At 35.8% G+C, this 24,304-nt stretch overlaps 2 protein-coding genes across 2 annotated transcripts; one reads left to right on the forward strand and one right to left on the reverse strand.

Annotated features, from left to right (window-relative positions):
• The first annotated feature begins 1,395 nt into the window (after nucleotides 1-1,395).
• LOC149081748 (cytochrome P450 3A8-like) lies at nucleotides 1,396-11,128 on the forward strand. The gene is made up of 14 exons (XM_089237171.1): nucleotides 1,396-1,646; nucleotides 1,744-1,840; nucleotides 2,300-2,352; nucleotides 2,459-2,555; nucleotides 3,357-3,473; nucleotides 3,689-3,777; nucleotides 3,864-4,009; nucleotides 5,413-5,528; nucleotides 5,677-5,848; nucleotides 8,265-8,428; nucleotides 8,744-8,832; nucleotides 9,399-9,542; nucleotides 9,651-9,813; nucleotides 10,579-11,128. The coding sequence occupies exons 1-14, from the start codon at nucleotides 1,582-1,584 to the stop codon at nucleotides 10,672-10,674; spliced, it is 1,608 nt and encodes a 535-aa protein (XP_089093297.1). The 5' UTR covers nucleotides 1,396-1,581; the 3' UTR covers nucleotides 10,675-11,128.
• Nucleotides 11,129-11,965: 837 nt separating this feature from the next.
• Nucleotides 11,966-23,595, reverse strand: LOC149081749 (cytochrome P450 3A5-like). The gene is made up of 14 exons (XM_089237172.1): nucleotides 23,324-23,595; nucleotides 22,058-22,154; nucleotides 21,909-21,961; nucleotides 18,288-18,384; nucleotides 17,845-17,961; nucleotides 15,525-15,613; nucleotides 15,266-15,411; nucleotides 14,975-15,090; nucleotides 14,493-14,667; nucleotides 13,356-13,519; nucleotides 13,157-13,245; nucleotides 12,596-12,739; nucleotides 12,275-12,437; nucleotides 11,966-12,151 (listed from the first exon to the last, which is right to left on the reverse strand). Exons 1-14 carry the CDS (start codon nucleotides 23,386-23,388, stop codon nucleotides 12,062-12,064), a joined length of 1,605 nt encoding a protein of 534 aa, XP_089093298.1. The 5' UTR covers nucleotides 23,389-23,595; the 3' UTR covers nucleotides 11,966-12,061.
• Between the last annotated feature and the right edge of the window lie 709 nt (nucleotides 23,596-24,304).

Below are 24,304 nucleotides of genomic sequence, written 5' to 3' on the forward strand. Positions count from 1 at the left end.
TGTTAGGTGCACTCACTTTGTCTCAGACTCTGCCACGAAGCTGAGCTGGAAGAGATCTCGGCAACGGGATAAGTCCGGTGGCAGAGCCCCTGGTGTTCATTCATTCAGCCTTCCACATAGTACTGCATAATGGTGCCGCTGTGGTGGTCGAGTGGTCATAGTGACGGACTCGCCACAGTGGTAGTCGGCTGAAGTTGGTTTTCTGTGGTTCCCAACTTCAAGGCACAAATGCGAGCCCTGTTAAAAAGCCTCGCCACAGAGAGCAACAGTCCCACAAACAGTACAAATATTCAGTCATTACACTTCACTCACTTCACTTCTGAGATATATAGATGGCAGCACTAAAAATTATAAACAACACGCCGCTGGAATCGTATAACGTTCCCGTTTATTATGATGGGCGATGCACACAGTTTGGATGAAAAGAAAATTTGGTTAGGTTGGAGTGGTAAGGGAAATGTGTCCCCCCCCCCCCACACTATTTTCGCTGTGTAGGGGTTAAACAACCTAGAAGTTTCACTTCTATCGCGTGAGAGTCTCACGCAGATTTTTTTTTATTTTGCATGTACAACCGATACCAGTTTTAGACTACTGATGCTGGTGCTGACCGAGTTAAGTTCGTAGGTTCTCATCCATACATTTGTGATTTGGTCAGCTCATTTCCATGTCTTGTACTTGCAGATGGAAAAGATAAGCTCCTAGAGTGTCCAAACTGTACATCTTGATGCTAAGAATCTTGCTCTGAAAGAACGCGTGCTCTTTTTTCTCGATGCATTTGTTTATTAGCTGAATCTTTCATTTTACATGAAATGATTCGAAAGGTTTCAGAAATAGAATTGCATGCGGAAAAAAATTCCAGAGGCAGGCATGAGATAAACATGGAAGTAATTCTGATGATGATCGGAGCTAAAAATTCAGCTGAGGACGCGGTCGTTCTATGTTAACGCGCGCTTCGATATCACCAAAATCGTTCGTTAGCCGAGGCAAAAATGCCAAACTTCGGTATCCGAAAAATTCGTAGGCCGATGTGTTCGTTAGCTGAGGTATCACTGCACATGATTTAATGTTAAAATACGGAATTCTTATCGCAATCAACCGGACGCTGTCATTTCATATTGTCACACCTTTATCAGTTTTAAGATACTCTCGAACTTTTCGAGAGGCTTCAAATAAGATAAATTCATAAATGGTTATTTTCTACGTCGTACATATATTTTACTCGCCGTGTTTATTTTCCTGGAACTGAATCGATTATATCTCAAGGTCGTCTCCATTGTGAATCAATGACGTCTTTTTTTGTTGCTGTCACGTGTTACACTATTTCTTTCTCTTTATTTTTCTAGCTATTTTTTTCCCATCCTAAACACATTCTTTTCTGTTTCCTCTTTCTTCACTCCTCCGTTTCTATTTACTGTAGCAATATTACTCTTGTTGCATCCTCCACGAGATATCAGCGACAAAACTCTGACGTCTCTTCAGCAATGGAATCATTTTAAACAATTTAGAGCTTTTTTTTAGTGCTCTATTTAGCTGGCGAATTTGTTTCTGTGCGACAACGAATTGTATCCGGTGAGGAGATAAATGGAATTATTAAGCTCCATCGCGTGGGTTGTTTTGACATTTCTTGCTTTATGGATATCTTATAGGTAGGACATGTTACACGATTTTAATTTTTCAAATGCGTTCATTTGTAAGGAAGACTATTCATATTATACTATTACATTATTTATATATGTAATACAGATATTTGACTGCTCCAGAGAATCCTTGGAAGAAAGCAGAGATACCAGTAGTTTCTCGCTGGGATGCTCTCGTCTCGGCGATTACGTTGAACACGATGGTAATTGTTTTGGATTGTGAAGAATCTTAAATAAAGACGTTACAATATAACGTGTTTGGTCACGACGTTACGATATAACGTCTTTATTACAGATATGACGTCTCTAAAATAAGGAATTATTTTTTTAAAATTCAAATAATTCATTAGATTTAAAACAACAAATAAAAAAATTTCAGATTACTGACACAAGTAAATAAGTAATGTTAAATACACGAATAAAGTAGAAATTACAAAAAATGAGAATAATATTTATGACGCTTATATTATGACGCTATGTAATAGTGTTTCTATGGAAAATTATGTTTATATATGTAAATGGTTAAGGAGTAAATTATTTGCGAAACATTTAATTATAAAAATTGAAACATTTTTTGACGTTCGATTTTCAATATTTTTACATGATGTATTTTTTTCATGTGCGTAACTCTTAAATATGTCTCTTATTTTTGCTATTCTAAGCCTCTGCATTTAGGGCTTCAACGGAATTACAAGAAATACGGAAAACTTTTCGGGTAAGTCATAAAAATGTCTCTAGATATCCGAAAAGAAAAAAACAGATTGTGATCGAATTTATTTTTCAAAAAATCTTTTTATTTTTTTGTTTTCCTGTGGAAAAAGTTCATCAATATTTGGAAAATTGACGTTATGCGTAGGCGAGCCCGAATTGATTCGTCAGGTGTTGGTCAAGGATTTCCAACATTTTGTCAACCGATTGGTAAGTATGTACTGTATGGTCAATGATATGCCAAAAGTAATGTAAAATATCGTTAGTTTAAATATCTCATGGATGAGATTGCTCTATCGACTTTAAACTGCAGCATAACCTCTTCATATACAGGCTTTTGGCAATGACTTTGAACGATCCCTATTTGCAGTATGGGCGATGTTCCTAAAAAAATGGTTTCCTTGTTCACATGTTAGAAAAAGGAATAAGAGGAAATAATGAAATAGTAGAAAGAAATACAAAAGAAACAGCGAAGGGAACAGTAGAGTAGATAAGGGAGCACAGAAGATTTCTCTTTCATTCTCACGCCTCCCTCTTTCTCCCTCTCCTCCTTCATGTGTCTTTTCTATTATTTATACATATAGTACAATAGTAGAAAGATACAATATATGTGGACGAAAATCATTAAACAGTAATATAGAAAGAGCGTTGAGGAAAAAACAACAACTTCCGTTCATAGGGTTACAATAAAGCTCCGTGATAATTAGAAAAGAGGTAAAAAAAAACCCCAGGAAAGGCTGGAATGAATTTCTTCCGTTTACGTTAAAAGGTAAATGTGAGTAAACCTGTTTCGTTTCGAATGCAGCATGAAATTTCAGTGGATAGCACTAATCAGAAAATTTAAAATTTGGGTTTAGGATTAAAAGGCTCGTTGCGTCGTCTGACATTGGCTCCAGCCGTGAATGTTCATCTCTAGATTAATGGGAAGGTTCTACAAACGACACAAAAACTAAATCAATTCAATATTGTATTCATTATTATATGGAATTTCTTGTGTTTATTTTTGAACAGGACACAGTGACTGGAGATCCCATAATAGATAACATGATGTTATTAGCTCGTGGAGAAAAATGGAGACGGATTCGAAACATTACGAGTCCAACTTTTTCAACGGGAAAAATCAAGAAGGTAGAATTATTTTTTCTCGAGGAAAATATATTTTTTGTCAATACTATGATATACAACAATGAAATTTTTTCTATCAAAAACCCTAAGTATAACTCTGAATTTGAAAGGACATCGGATACCATTATTATAGATTTTTATAATGTTTCGAAACAGAATAAATTATCAGTATTATTATTGCATGGATAATTAAATACAATGAAGCAAAATGATTGCAGATGACAAGTATCATTTTGGATTGCGTTGAGGCTTTGCAGAAGAATTTCGACAAAGATGCTTCGTCGAAAACTCCATCCGACGTTAAAAAGTGAGTAAAATCTACACCATTAAGAGTGAAATATTATTGCAATACATGGTTAATAATCAACTCATAATTATTTAACATTTATTCAGGCTCGTCAGTGCTTTTACAATAGATGCAATCGCAAGTACTGCTTTCGGCATTAAAATTGATTCCCACAATAATCCTGACAACGATTTTATGAAGGCTACAATGAAAATGTTCAGTTTTCGATCGCAGATAAAGCACATGCTATCCAGTAAGTATCCTTATGCCGAATTTTCTCCAATACTCGATGAAATATGCATAATTAACTTCATTAATGAAGAATCGAGAAGCTATTCATACGTAGATAAGACAACCATAATTTTTTTATGGACAGTGTATTATATTTTATCAAGGAGATATTAGTTTTTTCGTGATAATTGCTCTTTTATTCAGGGGGAGGGCTGGTGCGATTTCAATGTACAGAGTTAGCATAAATGAATGATCAGATTTTTTTGTTTTAATTTACATTTTCAAAACTCTCGCACATAATATAATCAGCGTAGTGACACATTGTTGTCTATATGTATATATATTTTTTTCTATGTATCACTGATTATATTATATTATATACTTTTGAAAGTCTACTTCTTTTAAAAATCCAGTCATTCATTTACGCTTACCCTGTATTTGATATCCACATTTTTTATGGGCGTCTTCTTTTTTCAGCCACCTCGTCAGGAATTTTGTCTGTTGTGGTCTTTGTAGTTGTATTTAATGATTCCAACACTTTAATATGAACAGTAGTGGGTAACAAGAAGCTCATTAATTCATTTCAAAGAGAATCAAGAGAATAGAAATAATCTTTTATACCTACCAGCACTCAAAGTAAGTTTGAGATTTTCGCAGCCGTTGTGATTAGGAAATTCTTGAAGGAAAAGAGCTGTCTTCGAGTTTATAGATACTTCCTGATGATGTCTACCACCAGCGTTGGGGAAACGTTGAAAATAAGATGGAGTCACATACTTGTGACCGCGAGAAACTGTTTTAATCCCGTTACATACAGGTTTTCAACAACAAATTTGGACAATGTGCAGTTGAACTAGAGATACTGTGTAACACATAACAAGAATTACACAGTAACAAACTTCACGTTAGGTTCACAACACGTACACGTACATTCCAAGATGTACTAATTCGTTAGAAATTCCGCAGAGTAATGTGGACGAGGTGCATGTGTGGTGCAGTGGTTGTTGAACTAGAGAGATGAATCTAGAAAAGTTGTATTATTGTTAATATATAGGAAATAAAACGGAAAGAGATGAGAGGAACAGGTTCCTCATTCTTTCTTCCTCTTTCAGACATCCTTTCCGTATGTATGTAATTTTTCTTTTTTTACCGTCAAACTGTAGCAAGGGAGAAAATAAAAACATTATTGTTGAAGTAAAGGAAAAGAACAATTTTCATTTATAGGGTTACCAATGAAGATCCTTGAGAGAAGAAAGAGAGCGCGAATGTATTTCTTCCATATACCCAAGGGCCTCATCCCTGTACGTTAAGGGGTTAACAACTGTGCTTCAAAGATTTCGGATTTCTAACAATTATGTATGAAATCATTATTATACATATTAGCATGATAATTTATTATTTTTACCGTATTTTATGATTCTTCCTCAGTGAAAATCAACAACCTGCTGCGATTTCTACATTTGAGTCTAAAAATCAAGAGTTTCCTGCACTTTTTTCAAACGCTAGCAAAAAATATAATAGAAGAAAGAAAGAAAAGTGGGAAAGTAAGAAGTTTTTCCTAATGTGTTATTTGAAATGATTATATCCTAAATTTTGATATTAGATTCCCGTATGTCTAGAGACTTATTTCACCAATACACTGTTCATGATACATAGGTGTGTGTGTTTCGTTTTGGTTTTTTTTTTCTGAAGGTAAGGAACGATCTCTTGCAACTGATGCTGGATGCGTCCTATGACGATTCCGCCACTGATGCATGTACCTCTGACACGATCGATAACGTGGCTGATTCAAACGAGAAAAGCAGCAAAGACACTTCACAAAATGATCAGCAACCAGATGATGCACTTTCAAAACAACAGAAAAGTTCGAATTTATCTTTAATTAACCATAAAATTTATATTTACCATTTGCAATATAGTATGACGCTCTCAAAAAGTCATGAATTTGAAATGAATTTCGAAAGTCATGGTTTGAGATTCAAACAGATGGTACAATTACAGTCAAACTCGGTTATAACGACATCGAAGATTCCATGAAATTTTTTCGTTATAACCGACGTGTCGTTACAAACAAGGAAGACGTTTTTAAGAACTTTTTGGACAAAGAATATGATTAGAGGAAATCAAACAGTGATTTAATTTCTTCATGCTTAGGGTGACCGTATTTGATCGGGGAAAACGGTAAATTGGGAAAATTTACATGGGACATAGCCGATTCTCGCCAAACATGTTGCCGACGAAATCGCCAAATGTTGTTTGTAAATAACCATTGACGCGAGAAATACAGTTCTACAGCAAGCCTGCTAAAATGTATTTTAGCAGGCATGTGCGGAATGAGTTAGTCAAACATGTGTGAGATGAGTTAGTCAAACATGTGTGAGATGAGTTAGTCAAACATGTGTGAGATGAGTTAGCCAAACGTGTGAGATGAGTTAGTCGTATTCGTTTGAACACAATTTATAAACCTTGAAAGTTTCCTATATATTCCTAATTCTTGTAAAGATTAGTAATTAAAGCAACAAGGTGTGAACCAACAAGATCAGGGTGTGATCACCCTGATCACCCTCCTCCAAGCGAATTGTGAATATGATAATATTGCATTCAATAAATCCGTTGAAAATTACTTGTATCAGTAGTTTTGATTAAATAACAAATTCAAGAAAACTTCGACCAAAAAACGGAAAAAACTGAGGCATTTTTCTCAAAAAAAAGTCGAGACAGAAAGAAAGCCATGATTGCTCAAAATATACGGGGAAACTCAACAATGTAGAAACCCCTCCCAACAGCGATCTCTAGATCCGCTCCTTCATCGCAAGGACACAGATTTGAACCCCACCGTTGCTACAGTGGTCGCCGGCTGAGGGTTGATTTTCTGTAGTTCCCAACTTCGAAGGGCGAATGCGAGCTGATCCCCCCCCCCCACACCGCGTGAAAAAGTCTCACCCCAGAGAGCAACAGTCCTACAATGATACAATATATAATACATTACATTTAATCATTACACTTCCCCGTAGTTAGAAAAATTGACGGCAGATGGCAGCATTACACATAAGCATTACATATAAACAGAGTTTGAATAGGATCACAACTAGGGCCGGTCCTATTAATCGATAAATTCTTAAATGCAGTTGAAAATTTTAGTTGAATTAATCGACTCAATCAATCCGATTTTAGTTCCATTAAATTTTGAGTAGAAAGTTAGTAATTTGACTTGATTTATTTAACGAAGCCGATTAAATTTCCCAACTTATTGTATCGATGCGCAACATTTTCGATAAGTGGTCATATTTAAAAATATTTGAATCAATATTTTGATCAGATTTTTCGGCATTTGGAAACACAAGTCTATTCAACGAAAAATTGCGACCATTTCAGTTGCAAATTGAGTTTGATGGGAGTTTAGAAGGCAAGAACGAAATTTATTGGCTCCACTATGAACAGTAGTTGTTGGTATTCTTAGAAAGCATTAGTTCCTCTTCTCACAAGTACCATTTAGGAGGAGTTTGAAGGAAAACAAGTAACGGTATGATCAAAAAGTAGTTTCGAAATCACTAACGAACCTAAAATAATCGATTAAAAGAAACCCCACAAGATCCAATTGAAGAAATTCCAGGTTTTAACAAAATATTTTCAGCATATGAGTATTAAATTGCTTCAAGTGGCAGCCTTAATTTCCTAGTCTATTTCCATACTAGTTAACATCTAGAGAACGAGTACGAGAAATTAATAAATTACATTTTTATAGCATTAATTAATATTATATAGTTGCCAAAAATATTCGAATAAAATTCGATTAATCGGTTAAAAATTTTTGATCAACCAGTTAAAAATTTTAATCAATTTCCAGCCCTAATCACAACACATACTTGCACAACTTCCAGCATTGCCCAGGTCTTCTTAGACTACTTGCTTAAACTTCATCATTGAGACAGAGAGGCGAGCCATCATCTGGTGAAGAGGAGAAATTTCTTGGGAAAACGTCATTGAAACGGAAATAGAAGTGACGAAAAATCTGTCGCTATATCCGAGATCGTTGCTATCCATCGACGTTATAAGCAAGATCATTTATTATTATTCTCTACTGCAATCAGTCTAGTCTGCCAATTATTGATGTTATAGCCGAGGTGTCGTTTCAGCCGAATTTGGCTGTATGTAGATTATGAAGGAGTCCAATAACTTTTTTTCAGTTCTCGCATATGTTATTTCATGTTAATCACTGGAAGGCAACTTCTTTTTTGTATTACTTGATGTAACTCATATATTTCGTTTTAATTGTGAAGGCTTAAGTCAAGACGAAATCATATCGCAATGCGTCTCGTTTTTGCTCGGAGGATTTGAAGCAATTTCCTCGACTATTTCATTCGCTCTTTACGAGCTGGCACTAAACGAGAACATCCAGGAGAAGCTCGTCTCTGAAATCGACGAAGTTCTCCGTATGAACCAAGTGAGTTTTGTGTATAGTGGCATATATCTTTCCAATTTCTATAAACTAGAACGCTGTCAAACCCTGTTAGAGTGAATAACTCTACCTCCGGATAATACAAATAAAATTTTCTATCTCCCTTGAAGTTCATTATAACTGGGTTTGATCGTATCAAATGCTAATCATAAATAATATTTAGCTCTTTTAGTTTTTTCTTATTTTTACTTTTTTTCTTATCTATGCATAATATTCAACTTACAGCTAAGTATGTGAGTTTTTTTATATGATGCATATATAAAAATTAGTATATTTCATCGCAGTATATTTTCATCATAGAAAGAACTGACGTACGAAAATGTGCAGACCATGAAGTATCTAGATAGCGTTGTCTCTGAAACACTACGAAAATATCCCCCTGCAATTTTGTGAGTAAACATAAGATCTTCCCCATAAATCTTTTCTCAACACCCTGATGCTATTCCTTCTCATTATTGTTCCGTGTTTGAGAAAATTCACTGTGCAGCGTATTTAAATGATGAAAAAAATCAAACACTTTAGAATATTTATCGTATTTTAACGCTAAAAATGCTAAGCTAAAAATTGCGGGTTTTCTATACATAGATATAGATATTAACAAATTACTCAATTACTGGAAATATATTATAATAAATAAATTAAATTTTGTGTGATGTATCAGTTTGAGGAGTGTATTGATCAGTGTAATGATGAGGACTTTGGTGGTTTCTATGGTGTGCGTGTGTGTGTGAGAGAGAGAGAGAGAGAGTAATGAAATAACTTTGATGAAAACTTTTTCCCAAATTTTAAGCCCAAAAACAAAAAAAAAATATCAGGGGGTTCCTCATACATATCAGTATATATATACAGTATATTTTCCTTGAAAAGTGAAGTCATAAGGGATCAAATATTTTGCAGAGAATAGTCTCACTCTCTAGTGTACTATATAAATTCTTTTCCATCTTTTTCTTTTCAGTATACTACGACAATGTCTGGCAGACTACACAGCTAGTGACAAAAACCTCGATATACCAAAAGGAACGTCATTAGTGATCCCGATTTACGCAATGCATCATGACCCAGAGTATTTTCCAAATCCAGATATATTTGATCCAAATAGGTGGGTCCTGTAACGCGGATTTTATCATGAATTTTCATGTAATTCATAAAAATGCGTCTAACTTCTGTACAATACGTAACCATCACCTATCACTTCTACGTTCCTCAGGTTTAATGCTGAAGAAAACTCTCAGCGGGATCCTTACGTATACTTACCATTCGGAACTGGTCCAAGGAATTGCATCGCGATGCGATTCGCTCTCATTGAAGTCAAGCTTTGCTTGGCTTACCTATTGAGCCGACTCCAATTTCGCAAATGCGCACAAACGCAGGTAAGGCTGAATAATATTTGATTTGGAGTAATGTATTATCATTCCACACGTGCCATGATATTCTATCTTCCTCCAACACAGAAAGTTCGCCATCTTCTTTGATATTCACAGTAAAAAAAAATTACATAGAAATGTCCTCTCCACTTGTGAATGAAAGATTCATTATGACAAGAATGTCGCTCTCCACTTGTTAATACAAGATATACAGAAGACTGGATGTTGTGAAGATATTTATTATTTGAGATGTTAATTTTTTAAGGAAGGAAAAAACTCATCTCTGCCTCTACCGGGAGTCGAACCCGGGTCCCTCGATTGCCGGACGAGTGCTCTGACAACATCCAGTCTTCTGTATATCTTGGAAAGATTCATTGAAAGACTGGTTATTTGTGGAGATGAAGATTACAAGGAAGAAAAGTCATCTCTGCCCCCCGTGGCCTATGTCATTCACGAGCTATTAGTTGATTGTCACCGCCGTACATGTACTAATCGGAGCCTTTCAACATAAATATACGCTCCAAGGTTGAAATATTCTATCTGCTTCCATAGCTTAGATGGCAGAGCACTCGTCCGGCAAGCGGGAGATCGGGGTTCAGGTCCTCCCGTGGGGACAGAGATACGTTTTCTTCCTTGTAATCTTCATCGCCACACATATCCAGTCTTTCAATGAATCTTGTGAAAAAAAATTACCTCAACGATAACTGATCTATGCGAAAAACTGAGTTGGTTTCCTAACCCTTTTTTATGTATTTCGTTTCCTCTCAACAGGTGCCTCTGAAGTTCCAAACAAGACACCCTCATGTGATAGCGCAAAATATCTTCCTTACTGTTGAAAAAAGGAAAGAAGCTCTTGTGATTGTTTGAATGACGCATTTCGAACGGAACGCAAAGAACGGCATAACATTCTCTTTTCATGATATTTTAAACCTGATTGAAGTTATCATCATCCCTTTGTAAGATGAGTATTAGAGAAAGTAAGCGAATTTGACCCTTGGGGCTTATGACAGCTTTGTTACAAATGATCTGAATTGACTTGTGTTGTCTCTACTTTGTACAAGTTTTCGCTTCACTGACTTTCACTGTATATTTTCCTGCCTAGTTATCATTAGAGCATAACGTGATTGGCACCATCACATCTGAATTAAAGATTTATATAAAGCGACAGCATTGGTGTTTTCTAACAACTTTATACGTAGATGTATTTTATACAAATAGTCATTATTTTGTTTAAAAGTAAGTTATAAATGAAAACACCTATTACATGCTTTTAATATTTTTTTAATAATTTGCGTGCTAATAAATATGTTGTTGGCGAACATTTCTGCTTAATGTTGTTAATGATTTGTTTTATAAATTTTGGAAAATCTCCTTTTTTTTAATCCTGTTTACCCTTTGCGAGAATATGAATAAATTCCTGTACCCTTTAATTGGCGAGAATCGAAATATTCAGTGGAGAAAAGTTTTGATTGTGAATGAAAATGAGGTACCCTGAATATAATTACATGACAAAATAATTTATTATCAATGTTTAAAAGAATATGAAATGTCGTACTTTAGAGAACACGCTGTATTTGTATGATTTACGAAGAACTGTGTAAAAATGTCATTTATTGTTTGCAAATTGCATTCTTTTAAATCGTTTTATCGAAGAAGACACAGCAATATGTCTCTTATTCCAGACGTGGTATTTCCCTTCGAAATGCAAGGATCAAAAACGTTCTTACTCGGCCTGTCAAGCAATAGGGTACATGTACCCTTGAGGAACGATTCTGCTGGTAATTATAGAAACTGCATAAGAGCAGCTCAAATCGAATGCTTACGAGTTGCTTAGAAGCATCAATACCGAAACGAAGTTAAAATATAAAATGTCTTTATTTGAAAAACGTAAGAAACTCATGTTGCTTGGGAACAAGCAACACTGTCAAATAAAGGGGTTTAATAAATGAGCAAAGCAGTGGGAAGTAATATAAAGTTATGAAGTTTTATGATAAACGTTCCACCGAGTAGCACGTATGTCGCATGTTGGCTATTCTTGCAGGGTATCATTTACGAGTGCGTCTCACGAGTCTGTACACCACGAGCACTAAGTTTCTGTTTACCGTTTTGTAACGGTTACGAACAAAAATGATGAATGGTTTATAACAGAAAAAGATTAGTAACATTTTTATGTTAGTCATGAATAATAAATTTATTTACACCGATTACATACAAAATTTATACTCTATACGCTGAACCACTCTCAAAGGGTCTCTCAATTAACATAATCTTTTCGTCTTTTGATACGAAGTTGGATGCTTCGTGGTTGAAGAAGTCCTTGACTTTTGATATATTCCATTGGTACCTGATAAAATAAATACATATTATTTTAATGACTTAAGGGTTTTTGCATAACTCTAATTCAATCACGCAATCTGGGCCCTAAAAAACACACACACAGACACATCAGTTGCGTTATTTTTTTTACCTTAGTTTCTGGGCACCTTTCCGTTCGATATTTACTGAACAATGTTGCGAGGCAGAACTTGATTTCAGTGAGGGCGAATCTCATCCCGACACAATTTCTTGGTCCGGCACCAAACGGGAGGAAAGTGTAAGGGTTCCTCAGATCTTTCTCTTGTTGTGTGAATCTAAATTGAAACATAAGATTAACAGCGTTGTGCGTAAGAAAACGAATTGAGGACATCAAAATGCTTTTATTCTTATGTTTAAAAATTGTGAAATCAGTCATGTCGAACGATATATAGTCATTCTGTGATCAGATTAAATAATCATGAAATATTCTCACCTGTTTGGATCGAACTTTTCTGGATCATGGTAGAATTCAGGATCATGATGAATAGCATGAACGGGTATTGTGACAATCATATCTTTCGGGATAGTTATTCCTGTTTCACCGAGCTTGTAGTCTTCCTCCGCTTTCCTTTCAAGACTTCATTAAAGATTGCGAAAATCAAGTAATCATTAATAAACATATTTAAAGTAGAAATGACTGAAATAGTAAAATGTTATCTAATTCAAAGCCGTCTAGAAGCCCCACAAACTTTTGGCAGGCCTTGGTTGAAAAGGACCATCGAAAAACTCTCGGAATGTAATTTTTGGATTAGACGTTGCGGGGATAAAATTATCAGCATGAGACGAGAGTATTATAAAATCCGCAAAATAATGTGAGAAAAGAATGATGATTATCGTTAACTTTTGCCTATTTCCGTAGAAATTTCTAAATTTCCTATAGGTTATTTTGATTTTAAAGAAATACTTAGTCATGTAAATATTAGACAGTTTTGTTTCCTGAAATTAATATAAATTAACATGAAAGAAACAAGGATACGTATCACGTAATACATACACAACGGCAGGCGGAAACATTCGAAGTGTTTCCCAGATAACGTTCTCTAAATACTTCATGCTTTGTACAACTTCATACGTGAGTTTGTTCTGAAACCAAAAAATGACAATTACCACATTGACATACCATGACCTTAATTATTTATACGAAAATCATCATTCAGATGGATTTTGCGAAAAATATTTGGAAAATTGCTCACGTTGTTTTTAGCGAGTGTCTCGTCGATTTCTTTTATTAAAGTTTCTTGGCATTCGGGATTCAGAGCCAACAGATAAGAAGCAAAAGAAAGCGTTGAAGCCGTCGTGTCGTATCCCGCCAAGAAAAATAGGATGCACTGTGCAATCAGCTCGGCGTGGGAGAGCTCTGTCAGATATTAATTAAAACATTAGAAAAACATTCATGGAAAAAAATATATTTACTGCATCTAACATTATTCATTCATAAACATAGGCTGAGATACGGGGGATTGGGCATTCCCCAGCGCAAATGACGGAGCCAACTGATCTATTGTATATGCATATACAGGGTGGTAATAAAATAATTTTGGCGATATACGTGCCCCAAGCGGCCGCAAAAATCAAATAATGCGAACAAAGTTCGAGATATAGAGTATACGCTCGAGAAACAAAAACCTGCGATTGTGGCCACAACAACAAAATTAAAAAAAAAAAGTTATAGTGGGAATACTCTATTTTATGCATTGCGAAATGATTGGCACATTGAAAAAACCATGAATGGATTTGAAACGGTACCTGTAGCATTATAAACACTGTTTCTGTTTTTGTTTCTCTTCTCATTTTCGAGTGCATAATCTGAAACACCTATATCACGAACTTTGACCTCATTCGTTGATTTTCGCGGCCGCAATGTGCTCCTCATATATCCACAAAGTTATTTTATGACCACTTTGTATATGAATTGGCATCATCGTGCGATTCTCACAGCTTTTCAAGTCTATAAAAAAGTCTAATAGAAGTTATTTTATTAAGTGCTGTATTAGTGCTGCATTGGGCAGCACTAGCAAGAACCAGAAATTAGCACGATTCTGACGACATAAATATGTTAGGCCCACACATACACTCAGAGCACACACTTTGGCATGTACCAATTAGAAATTACGTAGAGTAATGTGTACGAGGTGCATGTACGGTTAAGTAGTAGTAGTGCGCATTAGGTAATTGGATCACATTTCACATTTCGATCTATTCACTCAGGTAAAAGCCACATTCAAGTACATACGTACTGGATGAAAGTATGTTCATATCTGTGCAATATTAGATTGTATATTATGTTCCATGTTCGCAATAGATAGGTGGAAGGAATAACATTAGTCAACCTTTGTATTTCTTTGTGACTTTAAACACTTCTTTGTTTCCTCGATCATGACCAAGATCATTAATTGACTTTTCACTGTCATCTTCTAAGGTGTCTTCATTGGAGAGGGACGAATCCTTCAGATTTTCGGCTTCATCCGCAGCGTCGATCAAGAGTTGAAGGAAATCGTTGTGTCGCTATTGAAGAAATGAATTCAGTAGTTATACTAATCCCAATATTTTTTTAATATTTTTATACAACCACTAAATGTCGTGGATAAAATAATGTCTGCATACCCTCACATAATATGGTTTTGAGATATTTAAAATTGTATTGTTTCACGGTCACACGCTGTGCAATTTCAAATTAATAGTGGCTTTTTTACTGTATTTGCAATTCAAATATGAAAGCTTAGCAGGAAATTTTATCACGGCTCTTCGAGAAAGAAAAAAGTGGCCGTTGGTAGCATAAAAAGCTGTTCATTGTAAGGCAGATGTCATTTACTTGTCTAGTTTCTCTTCTTTGTTTAATAATTCCTATTGTGACGCCTATGAAGAAATCTGAGACTTCCTTCGGGAAAATTTTTCCACCAACAGCTTTGAAAAGTTTTGGACTGACAACTAAAAATAGACAAGGAAAGTTTCTTCAGTATTGCATTGCATTAGACACAAAGGGGGAAAAAATCGAAAAAGAATTTTCAACTGCATATTGAGAGTAACGCATATTTCATACAAAATAGGAAAAAAAATTCTCAGTAATAAAAAATTTAATTATTTAACAATGTAAATAACTCACAGAATAATATAGAGTTTAATGTTATTCCTCTGGTGAAAGCCGACCTGGCATTTTGCACGAAATCGTTGTCCGGGTCGTTGTGGGAATCGACAATCGTACCAAATGCTGATCTAGCGATGACATCCATCGTAAAAGCCCCGAATATCCTATTCATTGAATGAATACATTTATTGATTTGGATTAGTTTTTCTATCATTATTATAACTACAAAACTCAAACACTTCTCTATAAAAGAAATTTTTTATAATGATGTATATACCTCTTGCAATCTGCTGGCTTGCCATTTGTAGCGTGTACTTCGAAATTCTTCATTGTAATCATTGCTGCTTCCAGCAAGATGGATGACATCTTGGTGATAAGAAAAAATATATACATATATATATATATTCAACACATTTATATGAAAAAATTTTTCACTCGGCATTTTTCCCAAATGCCAAACAGATGCCTTTTTCGAGCCTTACAAACTTCTTTTTTCGATTGATAATCATCTGCAAATGATGCACCTACATGCAAGGCGGTCTTGAAATAACTTTGTGGATATGCAAGCCCATAGCGGCCGCAAAAATCAACTAATGTAAAGATGGCTCAGAGAAGGAAAACCTTTCTCTCGTGGTTTCCATGACAGCAACTATATTCCGAAAATAGCAAAATATAGCAAAATTCAAATAGCACCACTCACTTTTGAGCATTACAAAAAAAAAATATGATCGGCGCAGTAAAAAAACATTAATGGCGTCAAAACACTATCTGTAACACTATGAACGCAGGCGCGGGATGCAGACAAAAGGAAAAGATCTCACCAAAGGCGTTGGTGCGCTAACTGCCACGACCACCTAGATAATTTAGGTGGTCGTGTAACTGCCCGGTCTCGCATCTCGATCAGATCTTCAGGAAGTCCCCGATCAAGCGGATAGCGCACCAGCCCCTTGATGAGATCTTCTTTCTTTGTCTGCATCCTGCGCCTGCATGGTGCCACAGGTATCGTTTCAACGAATGAAATTAGTGGTCTTTTACTGCGCCAATAATTTTGCAATGTATAAAAGTGAGTGGTGCTATTTGAATTTTTCATGATTTTGTATCAGTAAGCGTAACCCCGAGAACCTATATTTCAAATTTCATTACAATCACTTGATTTTTGCGGCCACTAGGGGCTAGTATACCAGCAAAGTTATTCTATGGCAAAACTGTATATAAATTAGAATACATATGAACCATGTAGAATTTGTTTTACAACCAATATCTTATTTGTTTAATTTGTTTACAACCAATATCTCATTTGTTTAATTTGTTTACGACCAATTTTATGCCAGCTCATCTCTGATTATTAATTATACACTGAAGAGCCAAAAAAACTGGTACAACCTGCCTAATATCGTGTACGGCCCCTGCGAGCCCACAGAAGCGCCGCAACACGATGTGGCATGGACTCGACTAATGTCTGAAGTAGTGCTGGAGGTAATTGACACCATGAATCCTGCAGAGCTGTCCATAAATCCGTAGGAGTAAGAGGGGGTGAAGATCTCTTCTGAACAGCACGTTGCAAGGCATCCCAGATATGTCCAATAATGTTCATGTCTGGAGATTTTGGTGGCTAGCGGAAGTGTCTAAAGTCAGAAGAGTGTTCCTGGAGCCACTTTGTAGCAATTCTGGATGTGTGGGGTGTCGCATTGTCCTGCTGAAATTGCCCAAATCCGTCGGAATGTATAATGGATATGAATGGGTGCAGGTGATCAGACAGGATGCCTAAGTACATGTCACCTGTCAGAGTCGTATCTAGACCTATCAGGGGTCCCATATCACGCCAACTGCACACGCCCCATACCATCACAGAGCCTCCACCAGCTTGAACAGTCCCCTGTTGACATGTAGGGTCCATGGATTCATGAGGTTGTCTCCATACCCGTACACGTCCATCAACTCGAAGCAATTGGAACCGAGACTCGTCAGACCAGGCAACGTGTTTCCAGTCCTCAACAGTCCAATGTCGGGCCCAGGCGAGGCGTAAAGCTTTGTGTCGTGCAGTCATCAAGGGTACACGAGTGGGCCTTCGGCTCCGAAAGCCCATATCGATCATGTATCGTTGAATGGTTCGCACGCTGACACTTGTTGATGGCCCAGCATTGAAATCTTCAGCAATTTGCGGAAGGGTTGCACGTCTGTCACGTTTAATGATTCTCGTCAGTCCCGTTCTTGCATGATCTTTTTCCGGCCGCAGCGATGTCGTAGATTTAATTTTTCACCGGATTCCCGATATTCACGGTACACTCGTGAAATGGTCGTACGTGAAAATCCAAATTTCATCGCTACCTCGGAGATGCTATGTCCCATCTCTCGGGCGCCGAGATAACACCACGTTCAAACTCACTTAAATCTCGATAACCTGCCATTGTAGCAGCAGTAACCGATCTAACAACTATGCCAGACACTTGTTGTGTTATATCGGCGTTGCCGACCGCAGCGCCGTACTCTGATTGGTTCCATATCTCTTTATTTGCATACGCATGCCTGTACCAGTTTTTTTGGCTCTTCAGTTTAATTTTAAGGGGATACAGCACATAGGACATCGATAAGCTTACCTTCTTGATCTTTCCCGAGGAGAAAGCTGGTGTTATAATGGTCCTGACCCTTTTCCATTCCTCGCCTTTTATATTCGATACCATTTTATCCAACATCGGGTCTCCAGATGTTAACTCCTTGAAATGATAAAATTTAATAAAAAAACAAATAAGTGGTAGTAAACCCATGGATGTTTAATAAAGAAAAATGATTCTTCAATTTTCTCAAACTTAGAGAAAAATTCGTAATAAACGTAAGAGAAAGCTAAATAACTTCTGTGTGTGTTTTTACTTTAAATAAATTATCACGAATAAATTGATAAAAATGCTATTGAATTACTGTTAAATATGGTTGGATTTTTTTTCTTGGTGAAATTTTCGGTGCGTATTTCAAGGTTCAATAAAGTTTTTCTATTGAAAATTCATATATTTTTTATTGTATTAATAGAAAAAATTGGTCTTACTCTTCGGTTCGGCATGAATTGGAAATCTTTGACGAGTATATCCTTAAGTAATTCAGGATCGCCAACAGATATCAGTGGACGATTGCTCTCGTAGAATCTAAGACAATAAAATAAAAATAAAAATAATAAAATCTTAAATATATAGTGTATAATACAGAACAAAACAGACCGAGCTTGACCAGGCTCTGTCGCTTATACGATCTAAGCTCATTGCCTCGGAGGGTGTGGTCGTGCCGTAGAACATTCTGAGTTACAAGGAGAAAAAAAAATAATTGAGGTCGCTATCATGGGACCAAAAAGGATCCCTAGTTATGTATGTGCATTCATGTACAATTACATTAAACATGTGCGAGGTCAGAAATATAACGAAGAGAATAAGGTTACACAATGAATTCGGAGGCCCCTATTTTAGAATACTTAGAGAACCCTTCGACAATATGCATTAAAATACGAGATTCAAAGTAACAAGTACTAGTATGAATATACAATATATACAAACACAACAGAGCGAGACTGTACAAAACAATAAGTAAAAAAATAAGTAAAAATAAAAAATAAATCATGGAACCCCATCGTGGGACCAAAAGGACCCAGAGTCATGTACATTCAGATACAATTTCAAAAAGCATGTGCGAGGGCAGGCAAATACGAATATGATCAGGTTATGCAAGGAATTTTGGGCACCCCCCCCCTCCCATTTTAGGGTGCCTAGAGCAGTGGTTCTCAACCTGGGGCCATATGGCCCCCTTGCGGTCCTGGGCGGTCCATGGCATCATCCATTTCTAAGGAGGCCACGGGAGAAAATCAGAAGAAAGGTGATCCACGATAGGTGGTGAAGGGAGTCATAGAGAGCTGCGAAGAGAAAAGCTTTAAAAATGAAACAAGGTTGAAAAATATTACTACTTTCAGAGTCCATCAGATCCGTCAATAGAACCAGGGGCATCTTAACCCTTGGGTCTACGGGGGCATGACCCGGGTCTTCATGTCTATAATGGAGGGAGGGGATATGGGATCTGCGGCACTATGATTTTCATATGTAAGCTGTTATTTCCCGCTAAGTATGGAGGGCCGCCATAGCAACGGTTGATGTGTTGGGAGGATCAAGTTATCGTGCAGGTTCGTTGGATCGTCCCGTATTTTACACACACACACACACCATTTTTTACCATATAATTTAACTCCTGGAACTCACTCTTGGATGAGGGTGGGGGGGGGGGGTGGGCACGAGAAAAAAATGTGATCCATTGAGGGGTCATGAGCTGAAAAAGGTTAAGAAACACTGGCCTAGAGGACCCTTTTATAATACGCATTCAAATGCTATATTTAATAAGGCATATACAAGAATACATACACGTACAAAAAGTGCGAGACAAACGTGCAATAAAATCAGGGATGGGGGTACTGGTGTGATAGCTAAAGGACCCAGAGAGTCATGCACATGCATATACAATATCAAAAACCATGTGCGAGTTCAGGCATAACGAAAATAATCAGTTTGGGCAAGGATTTCAGGGAGGATCCCCTATTTTTGGGTGCTTAGAGGATCCATTGTGTACAATACAGTAGAACTTCCCCAACCCTCGACTCTTTGGGACCTAGATGATTCTGAGGTAGAGCATTTTCCGCATTATAGATCGTTTTATTTCTTTTACAATTTTCCATATTTAAAGCAGTAATCTGCCCATTTGAACACTTTAACTCATAATTGTTCCAAATGTTCCAAATTACCCCAGATGTGGGGGCAAGTTGGCACAAACCCTGAGGTAAGTTGGCATGGCATGATGGTAAGAGGATATGAGGGAATAAACCTAAGTCAGTGACTAAAAACTTTTATTTCAGTACAAAAAGGCAGAAAAAAATTGTTCATCCAGCACTTGAAATACAATCGTTATAGACCATACTCTACCCAACACAACTGTTAAAACGCTTCAACATATTCATGGGGTTCACAAGCTAAAAAAACATTAAGTAAAAAAAATTTTCCTGGTAAGTAATCAGGAAACTCTTGTGCTGTCCTTTCTCTCTGGGAGCTCCCCCCACAGTAAAACTACAATGGATGATGCAACACCCTCAGGTAATATGTCAGTGGTGATGGCTAGTACTCAGTGCTCACTGCGGTAGAAAAGAGAAGCTTAAGGGGGTTGATGCAGGCAAATTTTCCAAAAAACGCATTTTCCAATTTTTAAATTTTTGAATACAGTACTATGAAATTTTCTGCGTCTAACTGTGTTAAAATTTTTGTTTTACCTGTACTAAAAATATTTTTGAAATATATCAATATAAACTTTAGCATTATAATAAACAAATAACAAATATAAACAAAGCATTACACATGCTAATGTTTTTCACTAAAATGCTTTTTTCTTAAAACTACTAAGTTTTTTGTTAGATGAGGACCATTTTTTCGAACACCACTAATTCAATTGCCATGAAACTTTGTGTCTCTCAACACTGTGATGTTACATACTTTAACAAGAAGATTTCTTATTAAAATGATTTTAAGAAATTTTTTATTGCACAGAGCAGGAGTAAATTTCAGTGATTTTAAGAAAAGCTGCATATTGTTGAATTTAAAATTCAAGAAAAAAATAACCAGAATAAAAATCCTAAATTCTCTCGTTAGATCATATAAAAATATTCATAGTATCTGAGGAAAAAAACTAAGTGCCTCAAGAGTGAATAGAAAATTTTTAAATGTTCCTTAAATGAATGATTTTTTTCCTTGTGGGAAAGCATGGGAAACCAAGATCGTGCACCAACCCCATTAAAGCGTTATGTTTTCTTTTGCAGCTTGTACTTGGCACATCATGTATCGTTTTCAGTATGTTTGGAAATTCACTTGTTTAATCACAGGAAATAATTGAGCATAGGACAAGTTCTAAAATACTAAGGTTAACTGCACAGCGTGGAAGAATGAAATGAAAGATACAAATACAACGCCACAACAGGCAAATTGCCCAACGAGGTGGCTGAACATCATGGATCCCCGAGCCCCTACCTACTACTGCTACACCACACATGCACCCCCCCCCCCGGAACCCCCCAACGAATCGGTACATGCGGGAATGTGCGTGTACGTGTAGTGCAACCTGACGTAAAGTTTGTTTCTGTGTAATGCTTGTTATGTGTAGTGCTGTCATCTGCCCCCAGTTTTACAAACTATGAGTGAAGTGTTATGGTTGAATGATTTACCGTTGTAGGACTGTTGCTCTCTGTGGCGAGACTTTTTAACGGGGAGATCGGCTCGCATTTGAAGTAAGAAAAGCGCTCTTTTAATCAAAGCTGACTTTCTGACTAAATGAAACACGCAAGTTCCATCATTGTTTCCACTGTCCCAGAAGCCCGAAAACCTCAGTGGACACCAACAATAAGTGGTACAAAAAAAAAAAGAAATGTTTGATGCAATACAAAAAAGCCGAAATTTAATTCGGGTGAAAGAAAAACGACAAAGTTCCCGGTTGAGGAAAAAAAATCTTGGAAGAAGTGATTATTAGAGAAGTTCTCTACAGCATATTACTTTACGATGAACAATATATTTTAAATTCCAACAATGACATTTAAGACCTTAATACGATTAAAAGCATTTGAAAGAAAAATTGAATTAAAGACAAATTCACGCACCCATAAATTCTTCCATATTCGTTGTATCTTTTTTGTAATACTTCATGGAAATTCTGAAAATAATTTTCATATTAATAGTCATCCACGATTATGCATTTATTTGAACATTTTATATCAGTTTGTCAGTTGATGTAAAAGTTGTGTCCCACCTTCGTAAAATTGTCATACAACGACCCAATCACAGGAATCGCAGGGACTGATCTTACTCCACGTTTCTTCCAATATTCGAAAGGTCTCATCAAGTACCTAATAAATGAAAAATGAAATAGCATCTATTATTATTGTTGATTGAAATTGATAAATGCAATTATTACGTAGCTTTTTAATAAGATTACCACTACATTCCCCCAAGTATTGACTTGACTTTCAATTAATTTGAAAAACTATTCAATCCTGATAAGAAACCAAAATTCAGTTAAACGTCACTGAGTTTAAATTAAGGAAATTATTTATCGACAAAAATTTTTTTTTATCAACAGTAAAATTCAAATAAATGTATCCTCTCTTGCAGTGCAGAAATTTCAATGCGAAAATGAAACGTAGATTAATTACATGGTCAACAATTTTTAACTTTCATTTGTTATTACATGAGTGAAATAAGTTTTTTAAGACTAATTTTGGGGTGCTGAATTCAAAAATATGAATGTAATCTCCATCGTGTATAGTTCTTCTTCTGTATGCATGATGGTCATTTTTCGGTACACACATGCAACATGGAAAACTTACACATCTTAAAAATGGACAGTTATTAACATCCAAAAGAAAATTTAAGTAACAGAAATTGATTAAAATAGCTGATAAAGGTATTTTATCAGTCTTTCTATATTTTATTTTTATCAAACATTAATTTTTTTATCGTCTTGGGAAGGGCACGACCCTCCCTCTCATGCTGCCTCCCCTTCTAAATACATACACCTCTGACAAGCACCAATTTAATGTGAAGTGGTGGGAGGAAGACCCATTTTGAACATTAATGCATCTGCGACATTGACTTAGCTCCATTTTCGACTAAAGGATTGTGATAAAACGCGTGCTTCTCTTTCACTTACAAAAACGAAGAATCAGGTTGCAATTAAAGGTAATAGTGTTGCCATTCCCGAAGATTTAGATGGCAAAAATTAGCAACATGATTATCTAGTACCATTTCACCGATATAGCTTATATATGTAAATTTTGGAAGATATTCAAAATTAAATACCATATAACAAAAAAACTAGACGTGATGGTAATTTTTTAAGGTCAGATCTATAATCAGCACCTAGAAATTAATAACGAACAGCTAAATTTTTCCATATTAGAAAAACCTTTTAGATCAGTGTCATTAGATGAATCACTGAATTTGAATATTTAAATAATTTAATAAATTTGTGTGATTATATAAATACCAGCGTAAATAATAATAAGCGGAAAATTACCTGTAAAGACACTGCAGCAGAATTAAAGCAAAAGACGCATAAGCTATTGTCCAAAATACGTCCATTTTGCTTCAAGCTGAGTCTTCCGTCACGATTTTAGAAACAGAATGAGTGCGAAATATACACTCTCTTATATGCTATTATTATGGAAATTATTTAATACAGTTCTTGACAAAACATGGGGCAATCATCGCTTGAAATGGCGTTTTGGTTCCTAGCCAATTCACACAACACTAGCTTAGATAAGATTATATGCTATCATTGCTATCTGCCGTAGCTAAATGTTTCTATTATAAAGAAATAATAATGTGATAACCTTTTTCATACCCTTGAAAAATTATCTTCTACTGTCAACATTATTCTTTTTACAACCATTACAATAATATTTTTAATGACATCGCGATATATTGATTTAATGAAAAATAATCGGTTGAATCCAATAAATTATATTGTAATTTAAAACTGGTACCAGTTTAGTGATGTTTATCAATATAATACGTATATATATATATATATATATATATAGTGTACTACTAGTGTATTCTACATATAGTGTACTCTATAGTTATTTTCCAACAGATATATTTCGGCTGATAAACAGATATATTCGGCTCCCTTTGTTAATTATGGACAAAAGTAACAAGGAAAGCCATAATATTTTCGTAGTATTTACAAAATGTGGACGTTTACAGTCTGAGAATAACTGAGAATCAATGTTATACGAAAAAATAATAATTTTGACAAATAATTTCTCTCCTCTCTAAAGTTTTAATTTTGTAAAAAGAGTGCCATTTTGTTTTATGAAAAACAAAAGTAATATATACCGTAATTTCACACAACTTATGGTCCTAGGTCACAACTATGGTCCAAACGCCCGAGCTCCCTAAAACATCGATAATCGAAATGATAACAACATCTCATGGACTATTTAATTACTAAAACAATGAGCATAGATAGTATAATATGGAGATGTGGTTAGGA

The sequence above is a fragment of the Pholcus phalangioides genome, unplaced genomic scaffold (assembly GCF_987345545.1).
Source record: "Pholcus phalangioides strain wild (caught in Gottingen) unplaced genomic scaffold, Ppha-v1.0 ptg000009l_1, whole genome shotgun sequence".
NCBI classification, from domain to species: domain Eukaryota; kingdom Metazoa; phylum Arthropoda; class Arachnida; order Araneae; family Pholcidae; genus Pholcus; species Pholcus phalangioides.